Here is an 18784-nt window from a genome sequence, read left to right on the forward strand (position 1 = left end):
ACCGTGCTTCTACCCCTGCATTGCTTGCTGTTTGGGGTTTTAGGCTGGGTTTCTGTACAGCACTTTGAGATATCAGCTGATGTAAGAAGGGCTATATAAATACATTTGATTTGATTTGATATTGTATTGTTGTATGTTTTAATTATGTAATGTATTGATTGTTGCTGCCTTCTTGGCCAGGTTTTCATTGAAAAAGAGACTGGGTCTCAGTGGGCTTTTCCTGGTTATATAAAGGTTAAATAAAATAAATAGATGCACCGCAAATATATTAAGATTGAGCCACTGAAAGGACTTTGAGAACACCCTAGTCTACATATTAACTTAATTATCAATTTTTTAAGTGGCCTATTCAATAAGTCATAAAAGTTTGTTATTTTTATTCACTCAGTCACATAACCCCACTTCCTGCAATAACATGTCATACCCTCCACCTGTAATTACCCCACGACCTTGACATTGGTCAAAACATTGCAATGATTTTTTCCAGCACCCAACCCAAGAGGTCCAAGCCATCTTGTCTAGCACCCATTCTATCTTTGTATCTGAGACAAGTTGGCATTTTTGCAATTTATCTTCTCTTATGAACAAAAATACATTCTAAAACATATTGCAAAATCACTATGTACATATTGTGATACCTTCACCTGGAACTCCGTATCTCTAGCAAATAAAGTTGCAACACAGGCCACTCTAACCTGGAAGTCAACGTCTCCCCATTGTCTTAATATGGTCTTTCCATCGCATTGTCTTAATATGGGCTCCTCGTCCGACCTCTAGTTACCGGTTTCACCCAACCCATACGCTGCTACTCTGTGCTGCTAGTGCGCTTGAGTGTTTGCGCCATCTAGGGGATGAAATATCCAAGTAGACAGTTGTAGTTCCAGTCAGCGAAACAACCAATCATGTGCTTTGAAACGTGAGTATATATTTGGCGTAATTTCCTCTCGTCTTCCTCTTTGGTCGTGTTACAGGTTTCGCGGTGTTTCGTGGTGCGGTGTAAGTTACATTTCATACTTTTTAATGTCAAACGTCACTTAAATAGACGAAGTAATCAGTGACTATGTGCACAATGTTTCACATTAGTCTATTTAGATGTTTGAATTTGAATGCTTTATGTGACTTGAAAGTTAACACTAACATGTCGAGTAGACACGTGCCTGACATGCTGTTTAACGCACGGTGTCCTGCCAAGTACACTTAGCCAGGCCATTTAATTCTAGGCAATACGCGTAGATGGCCCTATCAACTACAATGTCTGGGCCTGGAATAATTGTTGAATACTTAAAAAATATATATATATGAACTTTTTTTTTTTTTTTCGTACTCAAGGCAGGGATAGTTGTCAAGATGTCCGGAAATCTAGATGTCCTTCAAATGAAGGAGGAGGATGTGCTGAAGTTCCTGGCTGCAGGAACCCATCTGGGAGGAACTAACATGGACTTTCAGATGGAACACTACACCTACAAGAGGAAGCGTGATGGTGAGTGTTTGGCAGTCCTTAACGCCCAAAACACTCAGTGGAACAAAACTACTTGTAGTGGTATAAGCCAGTAGTCAACCCACCCAGGTTGTGGAGGGATACTGTTTATGCAGGCTGCTGTTCTGGCATAAGCATGCCTGATTTGAGTTTTGTTCTGGGTTTCTGTATAGCACTTTGTGACATTGCCTGATGTATAAAGGGCTTTATAAATACATTTGATTGATATTCAAGGTCTTGATGAATAGTTGAAATGGATGTTTCAATGCTGGGCTGTAACAACAAATGCTTCTGTCCCCTTCAGCTCACAGAACTATATTTGACCACTGATTGTTTCTCTCACTAGATGGAGCACATTTGGGCAGGGTAAACTGGACACAGATCTGGGTGTACTGACTGCCCCTTGTCCTCAGGTGTGTACATCATCAACCTGAGGAAGACCTGGGAGAAGCTACTGCTGGCAGCCCGTGCCATTGTTGCCATCGAGAACCCAGCTGACGTCTGTCATCTCCTCCAGGAACACTGGACAGGTACAGCTCTAACTGGCAGCGTAGTGGACACAGTGAATAATGAGTGTAACTGGATACTTGCCATGTGTGTTTACCCATCAATTAAACATGTTTCTGTATAGATGTGGCTGCATGCGTGCACACAAAGCCTTGCACTGATGTCGGTGTGTAGGTGTCAAAAGTTTGCTAGGGGGATTGGGCCCGGTTTTTGTTAAAAAATCAAACAAGTTTGTCATGTGCACCGAATACAACCGGTGTAGACCTTACGGTGAAATGCTTACTTAGAGGCCCTAACCAACAGTGTAATTTGAGTAAAACAATAGGTGAACAATGGGTAAGTTAAGGAAATAAAAAACAACCGTGAATAATAACAGTAGCGAGGCTATATACAGACACAGGTTAGTCGGGGTAATTGAGGTAGTATGTAGGTATGGTTAAAGTGACTATACATATAAACTCAGCAAAAAAAGAAATGTCCTCTCTGGCACCTGTTTATTTTCAGCAAACTTAACGTGTAAATATTTGTATTAACATAACAAGATTCAACAACTCAGACATAAACTGAACAAGTTCCACAGACCTGTGACTAAATTAAATGTAATAATGTGTCCCTGCACAAGGGGGGATCAAAAGTAAGTCAGTATCTGGTGTGGCCACCAGTTGCATTAAGTACTGCAGTGCATCTCCTCATGGACTGCACCAGATTTGCCAGTTCTTGCTGTGATATGTTACCCCAGTCTTCACCAAGGTACCTGCAAGTTTGGACACTTCTGAGCCCTACACCCCCGATCCAACAGGTTCCAGACGTGCTCAATGGGATTGAGATCCGGGCTCTTCGCTGGCCATGGCAGAACACTGACATTCCTGTCTTGCAGGAAATCACGCACAGAACGAGCAGTATGGCTGGTGGCGTTGTCATGCTGGAGGGTCATGTCAGGATGAGCCTGTAGGAAGGGTACCGCATGAGGGAGGAGGATATCTTCCCTGTAACGCACAGCCCCAGACCATGACGGACCCTCCACCTCAATCGATCCCGCTCCAGAGTACAGGCCTCAGTGTAACACTCAATCCTTCGACGATAAATGGGAATTCGACCATCACCTCTGGTGAGACAAGACTGCTGGTTTTGTTACACTTGCTCTGCCAATGCAAGGACAATCAGCTGTCCGTGCTGTCTTAGGTGTCTCACAGTACGGACATTGCAATTTATTTCCCTGGTCACATCTGCAGTCCTCATGCCTCCTTGAAGCATGTTCACGCAGATGAGCAGGGACCCTGGGCATCTTTCTTGGAGTTTTTCAGAGTCAGTAGAAAGGCCTCTAGTGTCCTAGTTTTCATAACTGACCTTAATTGTCTACCGTCTAAGCTGTTAGTGTCTTAATGACTGTTCCACAGGTGCATGTTCATAATTGTTTATGGTTCATTGAACAAGCATGGGAAACTGGCTTTAAACCCTTTACAATGAAGAAGTGTGAAGTTATTTGGATTTTTATGAATTATCTTTGAAAGACCGGATCCTAAAAAATTTATGTTTATTTATTTTTTGGTGAGTTTATGATAAACAGTCATGTAAAAGACGGTTGGTGGGTGGCGGGACATAATGCAGATAGTCCGGGTAGCCAATGTGCAGGGGCACCGTTTAGTCTGGGTAATTGAGGTAGTATGTAGTTATGGTTAAAGTGACTGCATATATGATAAACAGAGTAGCAGCAGTGTAAAAGGGGGGGTGGTGGGGGGGTTGGGTTGCAAGTAGTCTGGGTAGCCATTTGATCACCTGTTCAGGAGTCTTATGGCTTGGGGGTAAAAAGCTATTGAGAAGCCCTTTTGTCCTAGACATGGCGCTCCGGTACCGCTTGTCATGCAGTAGAGAGCAGTCTGACTGGGGTGGGTGGAGTCTTTTGACAAGTTTTAGGGTCTTCCTCTGACACCACCTGGTATAGAGATCCTGGATGGCAGGAAGCTTGGCCCCAATGATATACTGGGCCTTACGCACTACCCTCTGTGGTGCCTTGCGGTCGGAGGCCGAGCAGTTGCCGTACCAGGCAGTGTTACATCGAGAGCATCCTGACTGGTTGCCACATCGGTAGGGCTTCCGCACAATGATTTTCGTTTGATAGTGACCTGAGCCACATCAATTCTGCATGCAGTCTAGTGCCACTTGCCTTTAGATTCCAAGGGCAGTGATGGGTGTAACACATGCTGTCTGCAGCTAGGTCGCTAATAGCCTTTCATATACATTTTTGTAGAGCTGTGCTGAAGTTTGCCTCGGCCACTGGTGCCACCATCTTCCACGGTCGTTTCATCCCCGGGGGCCCCGCCTCATCGTAACGGACCCTCGTGCCGACCACCAGCCCCTGACTGAAGCCTCTTAAGTCAACATCCCCACCATTGCCCTGTGCAACACTGACTCCCCACTCAGACATGTCGACATCGCCATCCCCTGCAACAACAAGGTTAGACTGCTTTGCACTCATACACTTAAAACCTACATGAGTTTCCTGGTTGATGTTTGTCTTGCACACCGTTAGAGCCCGGCACAGTCCTGTCAGTGCGGTGCTGGGTGTAGGATGTGTGCTACAGAAACGCAGTGCCTCTTTTCTCCCCTTGCTCCATCCGTGTGTAAGAGGGAGGGGGACTTGGGTATAGGCCTTGCTACATGTTTCTGTAAAAGACAAATGTTCTAGTCTAATTGGTGTAGGTGGTCATGGTTTGATCTGTGCTCCAGGGTCACCACTCTGTGGGTCTGATGTGGTGGATGCTGTCCAGGGAGGTGCTGAGGATGAGGGGCACCATCTCCAGGGAGCACCCCTGGGAGGTCATGCCTGATCTCCTGAGGTAAGAAGCAGGCCTTTTCGACACATACTTAAACCATTATATACCAAATTTACTGGTAGGGCATGTTTACCTTCTCAACAGTAATGGATCTTGAATGTTCTGTTCGCGTACTTAGCCTGCCGCTCATTGTTTTCCCTGGCAGATTGAGAAGGAGGAACAGGCTGAGAAAGCTGTTGGAAAGGAGGAGTTCCAGGGAGAGTGGACTGCTCCAGCAGCTGAGTTCACCCAGCCTGAGGTGGCTGACTGGTCTGAGGGAATGGCTGTGCCCTTCCAGCAGTTGTCTGCGGGTAAGGAAAGTGAAGATGTGGTTTCTGGTTCCACTATGCTGAGACTTGGTTTTAGTTTCTTGACTGATGCACTTGGCAGCATTTTCTACAGATAATTTTGAGTTGGATGTAAATGACTCTTGGTACTTCAGGACCTATCAAATGTGTTTGTCTGAAAGGTCTCATGTTTAGGTGTAATCCTAATTGAGTTTCCGCTTGTCTTTCAGCTGCTGCTCCTGCCAAGCCAGCTGCTGGGGGGTTCACTGGTGAGTGTTGTGAGTGTAACATCGGCCTCCCTCTAATTGATGTACCATAATTGTCATCAGTCGGGTTGGTTGTTTAACCTACTCAAATAAACTGAAATTTATGATTGTTGGTCATGTATTTGCACCTCTTCAATGTTTTCTCTCTTGCAGAGGACTGGAGTGCCCAGCCAGCCACTGAGGATGGGTCAGCTGCCCCTACTGCCCAGGCCTCTGAATGGGATGGGGAGACTGATGCTTGGTCCTAATAGTGGCCTGATGTTTGACAGTACAATAAGTAGCTTTTTTGTTGTACAAACTGACCCCTGACAATTTAAACACTACAGTGTAGTAGGCAAGTGACCTTAACAGCAATACTACATGAATATTAACACAACTGTTATGCTTACATTTCACATTGAAAGAACTTACTAACATTTAATTACACTGTTGCCTTACGTTGAGCCCTCTTAATGCTGACAAAAGGGGTAAAGCTCTTTAATTACACTGTTGGGTGATTCTGCCCTGCAAGCTTTCAGAAATTAAAACTTACTGAAACACCATTTTACCAGTTGTCTATGATTTGTCTAGAAATAATATCTCATAATAGCTGTGATTGTACTATTCAGGAATTTATTTTTCTCAGACACCTATAGACAAATGTAATTTCCATCGTGTCATTAGACATCAATTTTAGTTGCAAATTAAATAATACAATTTAACACTACTTATACATTTGTACATGAACTTGTATGTATCAAGTGGGTTAAGGTTCTCATAACTCAACATGATGCCTGAATGTATAAACTTGACCTTATGATAGCTGAAAACATTAATGAAAAATAAGATGTTTCCGCCAAACATTTGAACTTTGATTTCCCGATCTAAAACAAGTCATACTCATGTACATCATATGGGTGAGGTGGAGATGTATTTTTTTTTAAATGGTCTGTGCTCAAGGAAGTAGGTCAGTGTTTTTTAGAGATGGGCCCAGATTGCGGAGGGTGACGCAGAATCACCGAAGTGAATTGCCTGGATTTCATTGAATTTACACAGCTAGTTCTCCGCAGTCAATATGCACGATCTTTCTGCAATTTTGTCTTTAAATTATCTGGAGTATTGGTGTCAAATGTTGTATACGTGTTACCCCCAACTTCTCCAGTAGTCTAGTGTACCACCTTTTATTTTACTGTCAAATGTACAGGGACCTCCATGTTTCCATCTGTCTTTTCTCTCCAGCTTTGATTTTCCACTCAAACCACCATGTCTTCTCACCAGCATCAAATGCATATGTTTTAAGCTCTTGGTTGGCAAAGGGAGCACTCTGTACATGCACTCTTCAGGTTCTCACAGCACAGACTCAAGCTGCAGCTGATCACTTTATTGTTTTTCCACCATGAACTGGAGGTTGGTGTGGGTTTAGCAGAGATGTGTCCCTATCATGGACTGTTGGCTTGACAATCCAAAAGGAATTATTTTGCAGAGTTCATAGGACATTGTAATCTCTGAATATTCCTTAAAATGATTAAGGTTCTGAATTGTGCCATTCAAGAAGTGCTTCTGCTGGTTTTTCATTCCTCTTCCATGTTGCTCTACTGTTATCCCGTTCATAGAATCTAGTGATTATCTCTTCTGTAGCTGTTCTAATTCTGTTACATTGCTTTTTTCCTGGAGTATTGAAGACTTGTTGGGCCTGTTAATTTGCCCTCATTGCTTTTGCTGAAAATCCAAATTCTCTGTTTGCAGCCTTGACCAGGCCATACTTTTTCACGATGTTGCCTCTGAGCAATTTTGAAGCCACTTTGTCCTTGGCACTGCGCATGTTTTGATACTATTGCTTTAACTCTGCAATAATGGCATTTTGAAACAAACCTTCAAGTTCTTCAGAGTTCCCATATTTGGGGTTCTTGTCTCTCCATTTTCTTTATCAGTTTATCATACCTTTTTTTGTATTTCTCAGCTTTCAGTAAAGCTTTATCAAGTGTGACATTTGTCATTCAAAGATCTGTTTGAGTGACCTCTTCCAAACTTTGTCCTTCCAGCAAGTATTTTACTTCTCATTGCTGTTTCAGACGATGAAGGGGTTTCAGGATGTGCGTCAGGGGCAGGTAAGTTAGGGGCATGTATGCTGCCCTCTGGCTGCAAGTCATCTGGTGACTAAGGCCTGATGGGTAGGTTTCCATTGCAACTTGTCTTGAACGTCTGTTCTGTTGGTTGCATTTCCATTGCTTTCTCTTGCCGCTTTGCTCGTTTTGTAAGCTCAGATTTCCCTTTCTTTCAGCGTCTTTCACTATTTTTGCAGATGTTCCTGGTTGTGTAGGATCTTATTTTGATTATATGGCTGTCTGTTTCATGTGGCATCTTCTAAAAACAAAGGAATACAAGTTCTCAACTTTTGCACACCTTGGAGCAATTTCTAGATTAAATGAATTTGAAACATGATTAAAAAACCCTAAAGTAAAAAATAAATAAAACTTACATGTTTATGTCAATTCCAAGACTTTCAGTCATTTCAACCACAGTTAGTGCCTTGCAAAGTATTCATCCCCCTTAGCGTTCCTATATGGTTACATTATAAGCTGTAATTTAAATAGATTTTTATTTGGATTTCATGTAATGGACATACACCAAATAGTCCAAATTTGTGAAATGAAAGTAACTTTTTTTTCAAACAAACAATTACAAACGGAAAAGTACTGCGTGCATATGTAATCACCCCCTTTGCTATGAAGCCCCTAAATAAGATATGGTGCAACCAATTACCTTCAGAAGTCACAATTAGTTAGATTGCACACAGGTGTACTTAAGTGTCACATGATCTCAATATATACCTGTTCTGAAAGGCCCCAGAGTCTGCAAAACCACTAAGCAAGCGGCGCCACGAAGACCAAGGAGCTCTCTAAACAGAAGTACAGGTCAGGGTTGGGTTATAAAAAAATATCCAGAACTTTATACATCCCATGGAGCACACTTAATTAAAAAAAAAAAAAAATGGAAAGAATATGGCTCCACAACAAACCTGCCAAGAGACCACCAAAACTCACGGACCACGCAAGGAGGGTATTAGAGGCAACAAAGAGACTAAAGATAACCCTGAAGGAGCTGCACAGAGGAGATTAGAGTATCTAGCCATAGGACAACTTTAAGCCGTACACTCCACAGAGCTGGGATTTACAGACGAGTGGCCAGAAAAAAGACATTGCTTAAGAAAAAAAAAAAGCAAACACGTTTGTTGTTCGCCAAAAGGCACGTGGGAAACCCCCTGTCGTGCTAAGTTCCTGTATTACTCAAAGAGAGAGAGCCAACCACACACAAGTCAGAGTTATTTTATAAATTCCATCTTTAATAATATATAAGCTTCACCAAAGCCCTTTTTTGACTCTCAGATCAATTCTGTGTCTATAAATGAATTCTTTGAGAGTCCTTACAAAACAATTCTTAGTTTCATTTATAGCCAAGATACACCCCTCTCAACTTATAAAGAATCCTTTACCCGAAAGAGGAGTATCCCATAGCTAGACAGCATCAGCTATAAATCATCGTTCAGTTTGGTCTCCTAAGACAAGGTTTCTATCTCATTCTTGGTACTTCACTGTCTACCAAAACATTACCTCATCCAATGGCATATATCAATTGTCAATCCTAGATACTCCCAAACCTGGACAACCTCACTGAAGACAGTGAGCCTCTTAGGTCATATACCAGATCAAGATAAGGGCAACCTCAGAGGGGACATACAATGGTTCCAAACACTGCCTTACTTCTTCCCCCCATGAGAAAAGTAGGGAGTGACTGGCGTACAGACATATATTTGATAACTAACTGGTTCCCCATTAATAACGCCATCCCTTCACATGGTTTAGGAATAGTTACATACACATTCCCATAAGAAAACAATGTTCCATCCTGTCCTCCCCTTCTGATATTCTACATAGCACCACATGGTTTAACAGATACATTGACATATGAAGACAAGCCTGACCTCTCCCCTCTCTGGGCCCTAAGTGATTTTCCCTATCTCAGAAGGGAAAATGCACTTCCAACCCTATAGTCCAAAGGGCACCATTCTAATGACAAGTATCTCACAAGCATATGATGAAAATAACATCTTATCTATCTATGTTACCTAGCTAAATCTGATTCATATGATTCAAACATATGGAAGATACTAAAATTGAGCTTTTTGGCATTCAAGGAAATGCTATGTCTGGCGCAAACCCAACACCTCTCATCCCTCCGAGAACACCATGCTGTGGGGATGTTTTTCATCGGCAGGGACTGGGAAACTGGTCAGAATTGAAGGAATGATGGATGGTGCTAAATACAGAGAAATTCTTGAGGGAAACCGGTGTGAGGTTCACCTTCCAGCAGAACAATGACCCTAAGCATACTGCTAAAGCAACACTCAAGTGGTTTAAGGTGAAACATTTAAATGTCTTGGAATGGCCTAGTCGAAGCCCAGACCTCAATCCAATTGAGAATCTGTGGTATGACTTAAAGATAGCTGTATACCAGTGGAACCCATCCAACTTGAAGGAGCTGGACCAGTTTTGCCTTGAAGAATGGGCAAAAATCCCAGTGGCTAGATGTGCCAAGCTTATTGAGACATACCCCAAGCGACTTGCAGCTGTAATTGCTGCAAAAGGTGGCTCTACAAAGTATTGACTTTGGGGGAGGGTGAATAGTGATGCATGCTCAAGTTCTGTTTTTATGTCTTATTTCTTGTTTGTTCCACAAAAAATATTTTGCATCTTCAAAGTGGTAGGCATGTTGTGTAAATCAAATGATACAACCCCCCCCCCCCAAAAAAAGTATTTTTAATTCAGGTTGTAAGGCAACAAAATAGGGAAAATGCCAAGGTGGGTGGACACTTTCGCGAGCTATTGTAAGTTTGTGATGGAAATGACTGGGATGGAAATGACACTTCTACAGTTTTTGGAGAAAAATTACAGACTGCTTAGCATGCTTTGGCTAGTGTTAGAGTTAGCATATAGTTTACACAAAATAAATGTAAAAAATCTAAATTCTACCACAAATTAAAGAAATTATGGCCTGTTCGGAAATGACTGATAATAAAAAATATTCTCTACACCAGCAATATTTACCTTGAGTTTTCTTCAACTTCTGGACAGCACACCTGGAACAACTGTCCACTGCAGCCATATGCTTCAGTGTTCCAATATGTTTCCATGGTAACTAAATTAACATTCTCTTGACCAAACTTTATTTATGAGGAATTTTGCCCTCAGTGGCAGAAATGACACCACTACCAAAGGACAGGTGTATTTTGTGCAGTGGTGAAAAAAGTACCCAATTATTATACTTGAGTAAACGTTTTTTTTAAATGACTCAAAGTAAAATGACTAAAGTAAAAGTAAGAAGTACAACTCCAACACTAAGACATAATTTAACAACGAAGCATTTGTGTTAGAGTGCCAGATCCGAGGCAGTAGGGATGACCAGGGATGTTCTCTTGACAAATGTGTGAATTGGACTATTTTCATGTCCTGCTAAGCATTCGAAATGTAACGAGTACTTTTGGGTATCAGGGAAAATGTATGGAGTAAAAAGTACATTGTTTTCTTTAGTGATGTAGTGAAGTAAAATTAAAAGTTGTCAAAAATATAAATAGTAAAGTACAGATACCCCCAAAAATTACTTAAGTAAAAATACTTTCAAGTACTACTTAAGTACTTTACACCACTGATTTTGTGAAAATATAAAGGGCATACTCACAATAAATATTGATAAAGATTTTATTTAATTGACTCTCTCTACTAGATAACATTATATAATTAAGCAATAAGGCATGGGGGATGTGGTATATGGCCAATATACCACGGCTAAGGGCTGTTCTTAGGACTACGCATCATGGATTGCCTGGACACAGCCCTTAGCCGTGGTATATTGGCCATATACCACAAACCCCCGAGGTACCTTATTGCTATTATAAACTGATTACCAACGTAATTAGAGCAGTAAAAATGAAGGTTTTGTCATACATGTGGTATAGGGTCTTATATACCACTGCTGTCAGCCAATCAGTATTCAGGGCTTGACCCACCCAGTTTATAATGTGTAATTATTCATGTTTTCTCATAGAAAAACATAGTAGAAGCTCAAAACTATGGATGTTTTTATTCTTTATATGTTAAATTCACACTACAATCACCCCAGATTTTTTAAACACATGTATTGATAAAATCCTCCAAAATTACCCCGAGGACATAGTGCCCGTTAGCTGCAGAATCACCCTGTTACATCATATTGGGATAAGTGGTACAATTTTCAACCACTGAGAAATCTGCTATTCCTCATCTGCTGTGATGATGAATGGATGTGAGACTTTATGTCCATTTATAAGACAAGCGTGTGTAATAGTGTTAGCAGTATAAAACCTTCATGTTTTTTGGCATACTCGCCATGCGTCTATAATTCACTTTCTACAACTCCACCTTTAAACACAGTGATAAACCAGTAGGCTAGGGAGGGGCAAAGACTGGTGGGGACGTTGCTTGGCGACAAGAGCTCCCATGCTTGTCAACAGCTATCTGTTACACTAGCTGGTTAGCATATATTTCTTGATTAGAAAAACATGTATCTTGTCTGATTATCTGAGCGCTGTTACTGTGCTTTCGTGACGACTAACTCCATTGGCCATGGTAAGTGTTTGCTTTACTGAATGCAGCTACGCTAACGTAACGTTCGCTAACATTAACGTACTGTTAGCTAGCTAGCTATTGAACCTTTGTTTAGTAGTCTATGCAATTTAGCATTAACGTTAGGTTAGCTACCACACGAAGAAGTCTGTAAACATTTCCGTGCTGGATGATTATTCTATATTTTTTGTTGTTGCAGAAATCTAACGTTACCTAGCACGCCAGCCTGGTCTCATAGATTAGACCGTAACATACGTAACAGTACACTTAAATCCGCGATACTGAAATTAGTATATTATGTTTGGTATGGTTACTTAGGTTGTATGGTTACATAGTGTATGTTTAGCAAATTCGTAACATATCATACGAAATGGGTGATGTATTAATTTGAGGTTGTCCATTTCATACGTAACATATATATTTAAATGGAGTGTCTTTGATTTACATAGAGAATAATACAAAATGCTTTGAGACCAGGTTGCAGCCCAGCCACAGGTTTGAGACAAGTAACTAGTTGGATGGGCCCTTAGTAATTATGGCTGGCTCTGTTGTGGACAGCATCGGCTGTGGAGTTCTATATAATTTTCATATTCATTCTCTCAGATTCTGTCCAGATTAAAGCCAGCAGCTGTTGGTGGGGAGATCCCAGTAAATAAGAAGATAAAAGAAAAAAAGTCACCGCTTGTGGAGGACTTCCTAATTCAAAGAGACTATCTGGGGGCCATTACGTTGTTGGAGGTAAATGCCATTCTGGCTGCATGCCTTCTGAAGTGTGACATATAGGTTTATAGAGCTGTTATATCTTTGAACAATGCAGTGCTTACATTACTGTCTGCGAAATATGATGCTCATCCTATCAATATGGTTCAATTTGCTCAGTTTCAGCGCAATGTTGGCGAGCGAGGGGAGGATGCAGACCTGTGGTTGGCCTACTGTGCTTTCCACCTTGGTGACTACAAGAGAGCCATGGAGGTTTGAAAACCTTTATTGAATTCAGTAACATTGGTTTGGATGTGTGAAAGTATTTTCCTGTTTTTGATTTGTGAGACATGAACTAATACCTATGTGTCTATTCCTTCCTCAGGAATACAAGGCCCTGACAGACAAACCAGACTGCCGCCCGGATGTGTGGGTCTACCTGGCCTGTACTCTCTTCTTCCTGGGGCTTTACAAAGAAGCAGAGGAGGCTTCACGCAAGGGTACCTCATCCACCTTGTTCCCTATTCTCACATTTTGTTGCTTTATTAGAAAAGGTGATATGGAAAATTAAAGACCTTTTCTCCCTGACCTTATGTGCTTTCTCTACCTCTTTCAGCCCCTAAATGCCAGCTGCAGAATCGACTACTGTTCCATTTGGCTCACAAGGTCAGCTTTCACCCTTATCTCTCACTCATTCATTCAGTGCTATGGTACCAAACAACTTAAATAACATAATTAATTATATTATACCTTTATTTCTGGTCTATTTCTTTTTTTCTCTCCCAGTTCAATGATGAGAAGCAGCTGATGGGTTTCCACCAGGAGTTGGAGGATGTGACAGAGGATCAGCTCAGCCTGGCCTCCATCCACTACATGCGCTCCCACTACCAGGAGGCCATCGACATCTACAAACGCATCCTGCTGCAGAACAGGTGACAGGCAACAGAATGCACCACAGAGTGACAGAGACACCGGGCAACACTCCAAATGTAATCCTGACACATATGGGAGTAGCGGCACAGACTATGAGAGGGGGAGTTAGAGAGGGAGTGGAGGGAGGGAGAGTGATAGTTTCCCTGTGTTGAGACAGAGAGAAGATAACGGAGACTGGAGAGGAGGATAGTGACTGCTTATGCAGGTGAGAGGGTGGGAAAGAGCGATTCATTGTACCTACTGTGAGTCGGTGGAGCTCATGCGCTGTTCATACTGTGTCTGCTGCAGAGACTTCCTGGCCCTGAATGTGTATGTGGCTCTGTGCTACTACAAGCTGGACTACTACGATGTGTCCCAGGAGGTGCTGGCTGTTTACCTGCAGAGCGTCCCAGACTCCACCATTGCTCTCAACCTCAAGGCCTGCAACCACTTCAGGCTCTACAACGGAAAAGCAGCAGAGGTAACGCAACTTGACAAGAGAGTCCTGAGCAAATAATTCTCAAAATGAAACCTTGTTTGTCTGAATGTTGCTTTGTTAATGTTTGTAAGGCTTCAGTCAGTGACTCCGCAATGTACAACATTGTAGTATTAAACAACAAAAATCACATTTTCCTTCTCTCAGACTGAGCTGAAAAACCTGATAGATATCTCCTCCAGCTCCTTTGAGTTTGCCAAGGAGTTAATCCGACACAACCTGGTGAGAGTCATGATTTATCAGCCTAGGGAACATAGCAGTTTTGCACCTCACGTGTGTAGCAGCATGCAAGCAAATGACCCTTTTTGATTCTTTCTCTGGTGTTCAGGTGGTGTTTCGTAGCGGGGAGGGGGCCTTGCAAGTGCTGCCTGCACTGATTGATGTCATTACTGAGGCTCGTCTCAATCTGGTCATCTACTACCTCAGACAAGGTGGGCTGCCACCTTTATTACTGACTAGCCAATGTAACGATAACTGATTGATAACTAAGTGTGTTTTTTTTACTGTTAGTATATGGATAGTAATTGTATTTTTCTCAGATGATGTCCAGGAGTCCTACCAGCTCATCAAAGACTTAGAACCCACCACACCACAGGTTCATTCCTCTATTTCCATTCACCATTTCCAGATTTCTCTCCCTCCCTTATTTTTTCATCCCGCCTATCATTCGTCTCCTGCCCCTCAGCTATTTTAGGGTCCAGTAATCTTACCTTCTCTTCCCTGCTCTCCCTTTTCCTCTTCCTCCTTCTACAAGGATAGTGTAGTTTGCGGGTGTAGTTCTGCGTTTGCAGGTTAGTCATTTGTGGTAGGCGGTTGTGTATTAACCTCCCCCTTTCTCTCTCTCTCTCTCTCTTTCTCAGGTTCAGGGCAGTGTTAGTCTTAATGTACATCAGCGTACAGTAAGTGTGTGTGTGCAGCCAGCTCTCTCTCGCCATCTCCCCCTCTTTCCCTATCCTCCTCCTCTCTTTGCCAGGGTTAGTGCAGCCCTAGCCATGAACTCAATGGATTGTGGTGTATGGTAAGTGCATATGTGCTGTAACCTTTCCCTGCCTTTTTTTCAGGAGTACATCTTGAAGGGGGTTGTGAATGCTGCACTCGGACAGGAGATGGGGTCGGTGAGTACCAGAGATGCAGTTAGTTACTACACTGAACAAAAATATAAGCGCAACATGTAAAGTGTTGTTCCCTTGTTTCATGAGTTTTCTGTGCACAAATGTGTTTACATCTTAGTGAGCATTTCTCCTTTGCCAAGATAATCCATCTACCTGACAGGTGTGGCATATCAAGAAGCTGATTCATTTAAACAGCATGCTCAATGACACAGGTGCACTTTGGGCTGGGGACAATAAAAGGCCACTCTAAAATGTGCTGTTTTGTCACACAACACAATGCCACAGATTTCTCAAGTTTTGAGGGAGCGTGAAATTGGCATGCTGACTGCAGAAATGTCCACGAGTTGTTGCCAGAGAATTGAATGTTTATTTCTCTATCATAAACCGCCGCCAACGTCGTTTTTAGAGAATTCGGCAGTACATCCAACTGGCCTCACAACTGCAGACCACGTGTACGGCGTCATTTGGGCGAATGGTTTGCTGATGTCAATGTTGTGAACAGAGTGCCCCATGGTGGCGGTGGGGTTAAGGTAAGGACAGGCATAAACTACGGACGACGAACGCAATTGCATTTTATTGATGGTAATTTGAATGCACAGAGATAACGTGACGAGATCCTGAGGCCCATTGTTGTACAATTCATCAGCCTCCATCACTTCATGTTTCAGCATGATAATGCCCGGCCCCATGTCGCAAGTATCTGTACACAATCCCTAGAAGCTGAAAATGTCCCAGTTCTACCATGGCCTGCATAGTCACCAGACATGTGACCCATTGAGCATGTTTGGGATGCTCTGAATTAATGTGTAGGACAGCGTGTTCCAGTTCCCACCAATATCCAGAAACTTCACACAGCCATTGAAGATGAGTGAGAGAACATTCCACAGGCCACAATCAACAGCCTGATCAACTCTATGCGAACGAGATGTGTTGTGCTGCATGAGGCAAATAGTGGTCACACCAGATAATTACTGGTTTTCTGATCCATGCCCCAACCTCTTTTGAAGGTACCTGTGACACAGATGCATATCTGTATTTATTGCAAATGACTGATTTCCTTATATGAACTGTAACTCAGTAAAATCTTTGAAATTGTTGCGTTTTATATTTTTGATCAGTGTATATATAACTATAGATTCATGTACAGTATATCTATAGTTCTGCCTTGATACCCGCCTGATTTTGTTTGTGTGACATTATCATGTTATTTTTCCATTACAGAGAGATCATCTGAAGATTGCTCAGCAGTTTTTCCAGCTGGTTGGTGGCTCAGCTAGCGAATGTGGTGAGTGCTCCTCCAGGTATTTAAAATACTGACTAGAATTACATTTTTGTACTGCACTAATTCAATGGTAAATACGTTTTTACACTGGTGCTTACTTTAACAATTCCTTTCCCTGTGTATTAGACACCATCCCTGGCAGACAGTGCATGGCTTCTTGTTTCTTTCTGCTCAGGCAGTTTGAGGATGTGCTCATCTACCTCAACTCTGTCAAGGTAAGTACAGCGTAATACCATGACACACATTTGTGTCCACATAGAATATTGACGTTCTATAATTATCATTCTTCAATGGATTCTAAATACTCTGAACTCTCATTGCTCACAGAGTTACTTCTACAACGATGACGCCTTCAACTTCAACTATGCACAGGCCAAAGCTGCTGTTGGCAACTACAGGGAGGCAGAGGAGGTAAAACCTTGACTTTTGGGATTATTTGATGTCATTTTGTTAACTTTTTCACTGATACGTATGTATGTGTTTTATTGTCTGTTAAGTGTGTGCTTTCTCTTTGTCTCCCAGATCTTCCTGTTGATTCAGAATGACAAGAACAAGAGTGACTATGTGTACCTGAGCTGGCTGGCACGCTGCTGTATGTTCTCCTTCTCATTAAACGATGTAAACATTTGCTGGTATAACACTGTGTGGTTGTTCTATTGTTGTCAATGAACCCTGTTGTCCTATTTAGACATTATGAACCAGAAGGCCCGTCTGGCCTGGGAGCTCTACATGAAGATGGAGACCTCAGCAGAGTCCTTCAGCCTCTTGCAGCTCATTGCAAACGATTGCTACAAGGTTACTCTCCTTTATTAATTCCAAAATCACTCAACTTCCTAAATGTTTAATTTCCCCATCAGGACAGAAGTTATTTAATTCTGAGAGCACTTGCACCAGTGATGGAAAAAGTACCCAATTGTCATACTTGAGTAAAAGTAAAGATGCCTTAATAGAAAATGACTCAAGTAAAAGTCACCCAGTAAAATACTTGAGTAAAAGTCTAGAAGTATTTGGTTTTAAATATACTTAAGTATTAAAAGTAAATGTAATTTCTAAAAAAGACTTGCGTATCAAAAAAAGACAAGTATAAAGAATTTCAAATTCCTTATATTAAGCAAAGCAGATGGACACTTTTTCTAGATTTTTTTAATTTACAGATAGCCAGGGGCACACTCCAACATTCATGACATTATTTACAAACGAATGTTCTCTTGATAAGTATATGAATTCAAAATGTAACGAGTACTTTTGGGTGTCGGAGAAAATGTATGGAGTAAAAAGTACATAATTTTCTTTAGGAATGTAGTAAAGTAAAAGTAGTCAAAAATATAAATAGTAAAGTACAGATACCCCAAAAAACTACTTAAGTACTTTACACCACTGATTTGCACCATGTGTAACTCTTCTCTCTCATCTACAGATGGGCCAGTTCTACTACTCAGCAAAGGCATTTGATGTCTTGGAGAGATTGGACCCCAACCCTGAGTACTGGGAGGGCAAAAGGGGAGCCTGTGTGGGTATCTTTCAGCTAATTTTGGCAAGCAGAGAACCCAGGTAGGTACCATGTATACCTTAGCAATCTATTGGATTGATATAGGATCATGAATGTCACCACTTTGTATAGCGTTGAAATAATCTGTCCTCAGCTCAGTGACCTAACACATTTTTTTGACATGATGGGCTGTGTTTTGCATTGCTGAAGTCTAACAATGTGAGTTTTTATGTTACCATAATGTGCTCAATTGTGTGTATTTTACAGGGAGGCTTTGAGGGAAGTGCTGCCCTTGCTGAGGAACACTGGGAATCCTCAGGTGGAATACATCATCAGGATTCTGAAGAAATGGGCCAAGGACAACAGGGTTTCTCTGTGATGTTATCATTCCTTACTTAAGAATGCAAAGCCTATATGAAGAAAAGGGTCCTTTGGGCAAACTGACAGTCAAATGCAAAAATTCACCATAAGTGCCAGTTTGTTCATTATTCATTCATCTCTTTCCTGTTTGTTATTTTGCTAGTACATTGTATTGGTGTCGTTTTTCTGCACATTTATTCTGTACATATTTGCCTATGTGAATAAATATTAAAATCTTATACCACATCTGTGCTTTTATCTCTGGCCTTGACATAACGTTTTAGAGCACATAAAGACCAGTCCTTATCATGCATATACAGAAATATAAAACATTAGAATTTGTTGGTTTCAATGCATATTTTCTAATGAACGGTAGTCCTGTGTTTCGGTGCGTTCAGTCCAGATAAAAGTGTTCAAGGAACCTCGTCTAAACATCCCGCGTGCCA

General features: G+C 41.7%; 1 protein-coding gene and 1 pseudogene across 4 annotated transcripts; both read left to right on the forward strand.

The window, feature by feature from the left end:
* Positions 1–947: 947 nt before the first annotated feature.
* Positions 948–5892, forward strand: LOC139564856 (small ribosomal subunit protein uS2-like; annotated as a pseudogene).
* Positions 5893–11752: 5860 nt separating this feature from the next.
* On the forward strand, positions 11753–18584 carry LOC139565121 (intraflagellar transport protein 56-like). Of its 4 annotated transcripts, XM_071385216.1 has the most exons (20): positions 11753–11991; positions 12592–12726; positions 12868–12960; positions 13073–13187; positions 13304–13353; positions 13474–13619; positions 13778–13825; positions 13909–14080; positions 14243–14317; positions 14424–14526; positions 14635–14690; positions 14956–14994; positions 15157–15210; positions 16429–16492; positions 16616–16704; positions 16817–16900; positions 17012–17081; positions 17178–17284; positions 17907–18040; positions 18246–18584. In XM_071385216.1, exons 1-20 carry the CDS (start codon positions 11989–11991, stop codon positions 18355–18357), a joined length of 1749 nt encoding a protein of 582 aa, XP_071241317.1. In that variant the 5' UTR covers positions 11753–11988; the 3' UTR covers positions 18358–18584. The 4 variants fall into 4 exon arrangements, with proteins under 4 accessions (XP_071241317.1, XP_071241318.1, XP_071241319.1 ...); XM_071385217.1 differs by lacking the exon at positions 14956–14994; XM_071385218.1 differs by lacking the exon at positions 13778–13825.
* Positions 18585–18784: the final 200 nt, after the last annotated feature.

Source organism: Salvelinus alpinus, chromosome 36 (assembly GCF_045679555.1).
Source record: "Salvelinus alpinus chromosome 36, SLU_Salpinus.1, whole genome shotgun sequence".
NCBI classification, from domain to species: Eukaryota; Metazoa; Chordata; class Actinopteri; order Salmoniformes; family Salmonidae; genus Salvelinus; species Salvelinus alpinus.

Coding starts and splice junctions, on each gene's coding strand:
- LOC139565121 (XM_071385216.1), top strand. Junction 12,961..13,072: donor ACTACAAGAGAGCCATGGAG/GTTTGAAAACCT, acceptor TTCCTTCCTCAG/GAATACAAGGCCCTGACAGA. Junction 16,705..16,816: donor TCTACCTCAACTCTGTCAAG/GTAAGTACAGCG, acceptor CATTGCTCACAG/AGTTACTTCTACAACGATGA.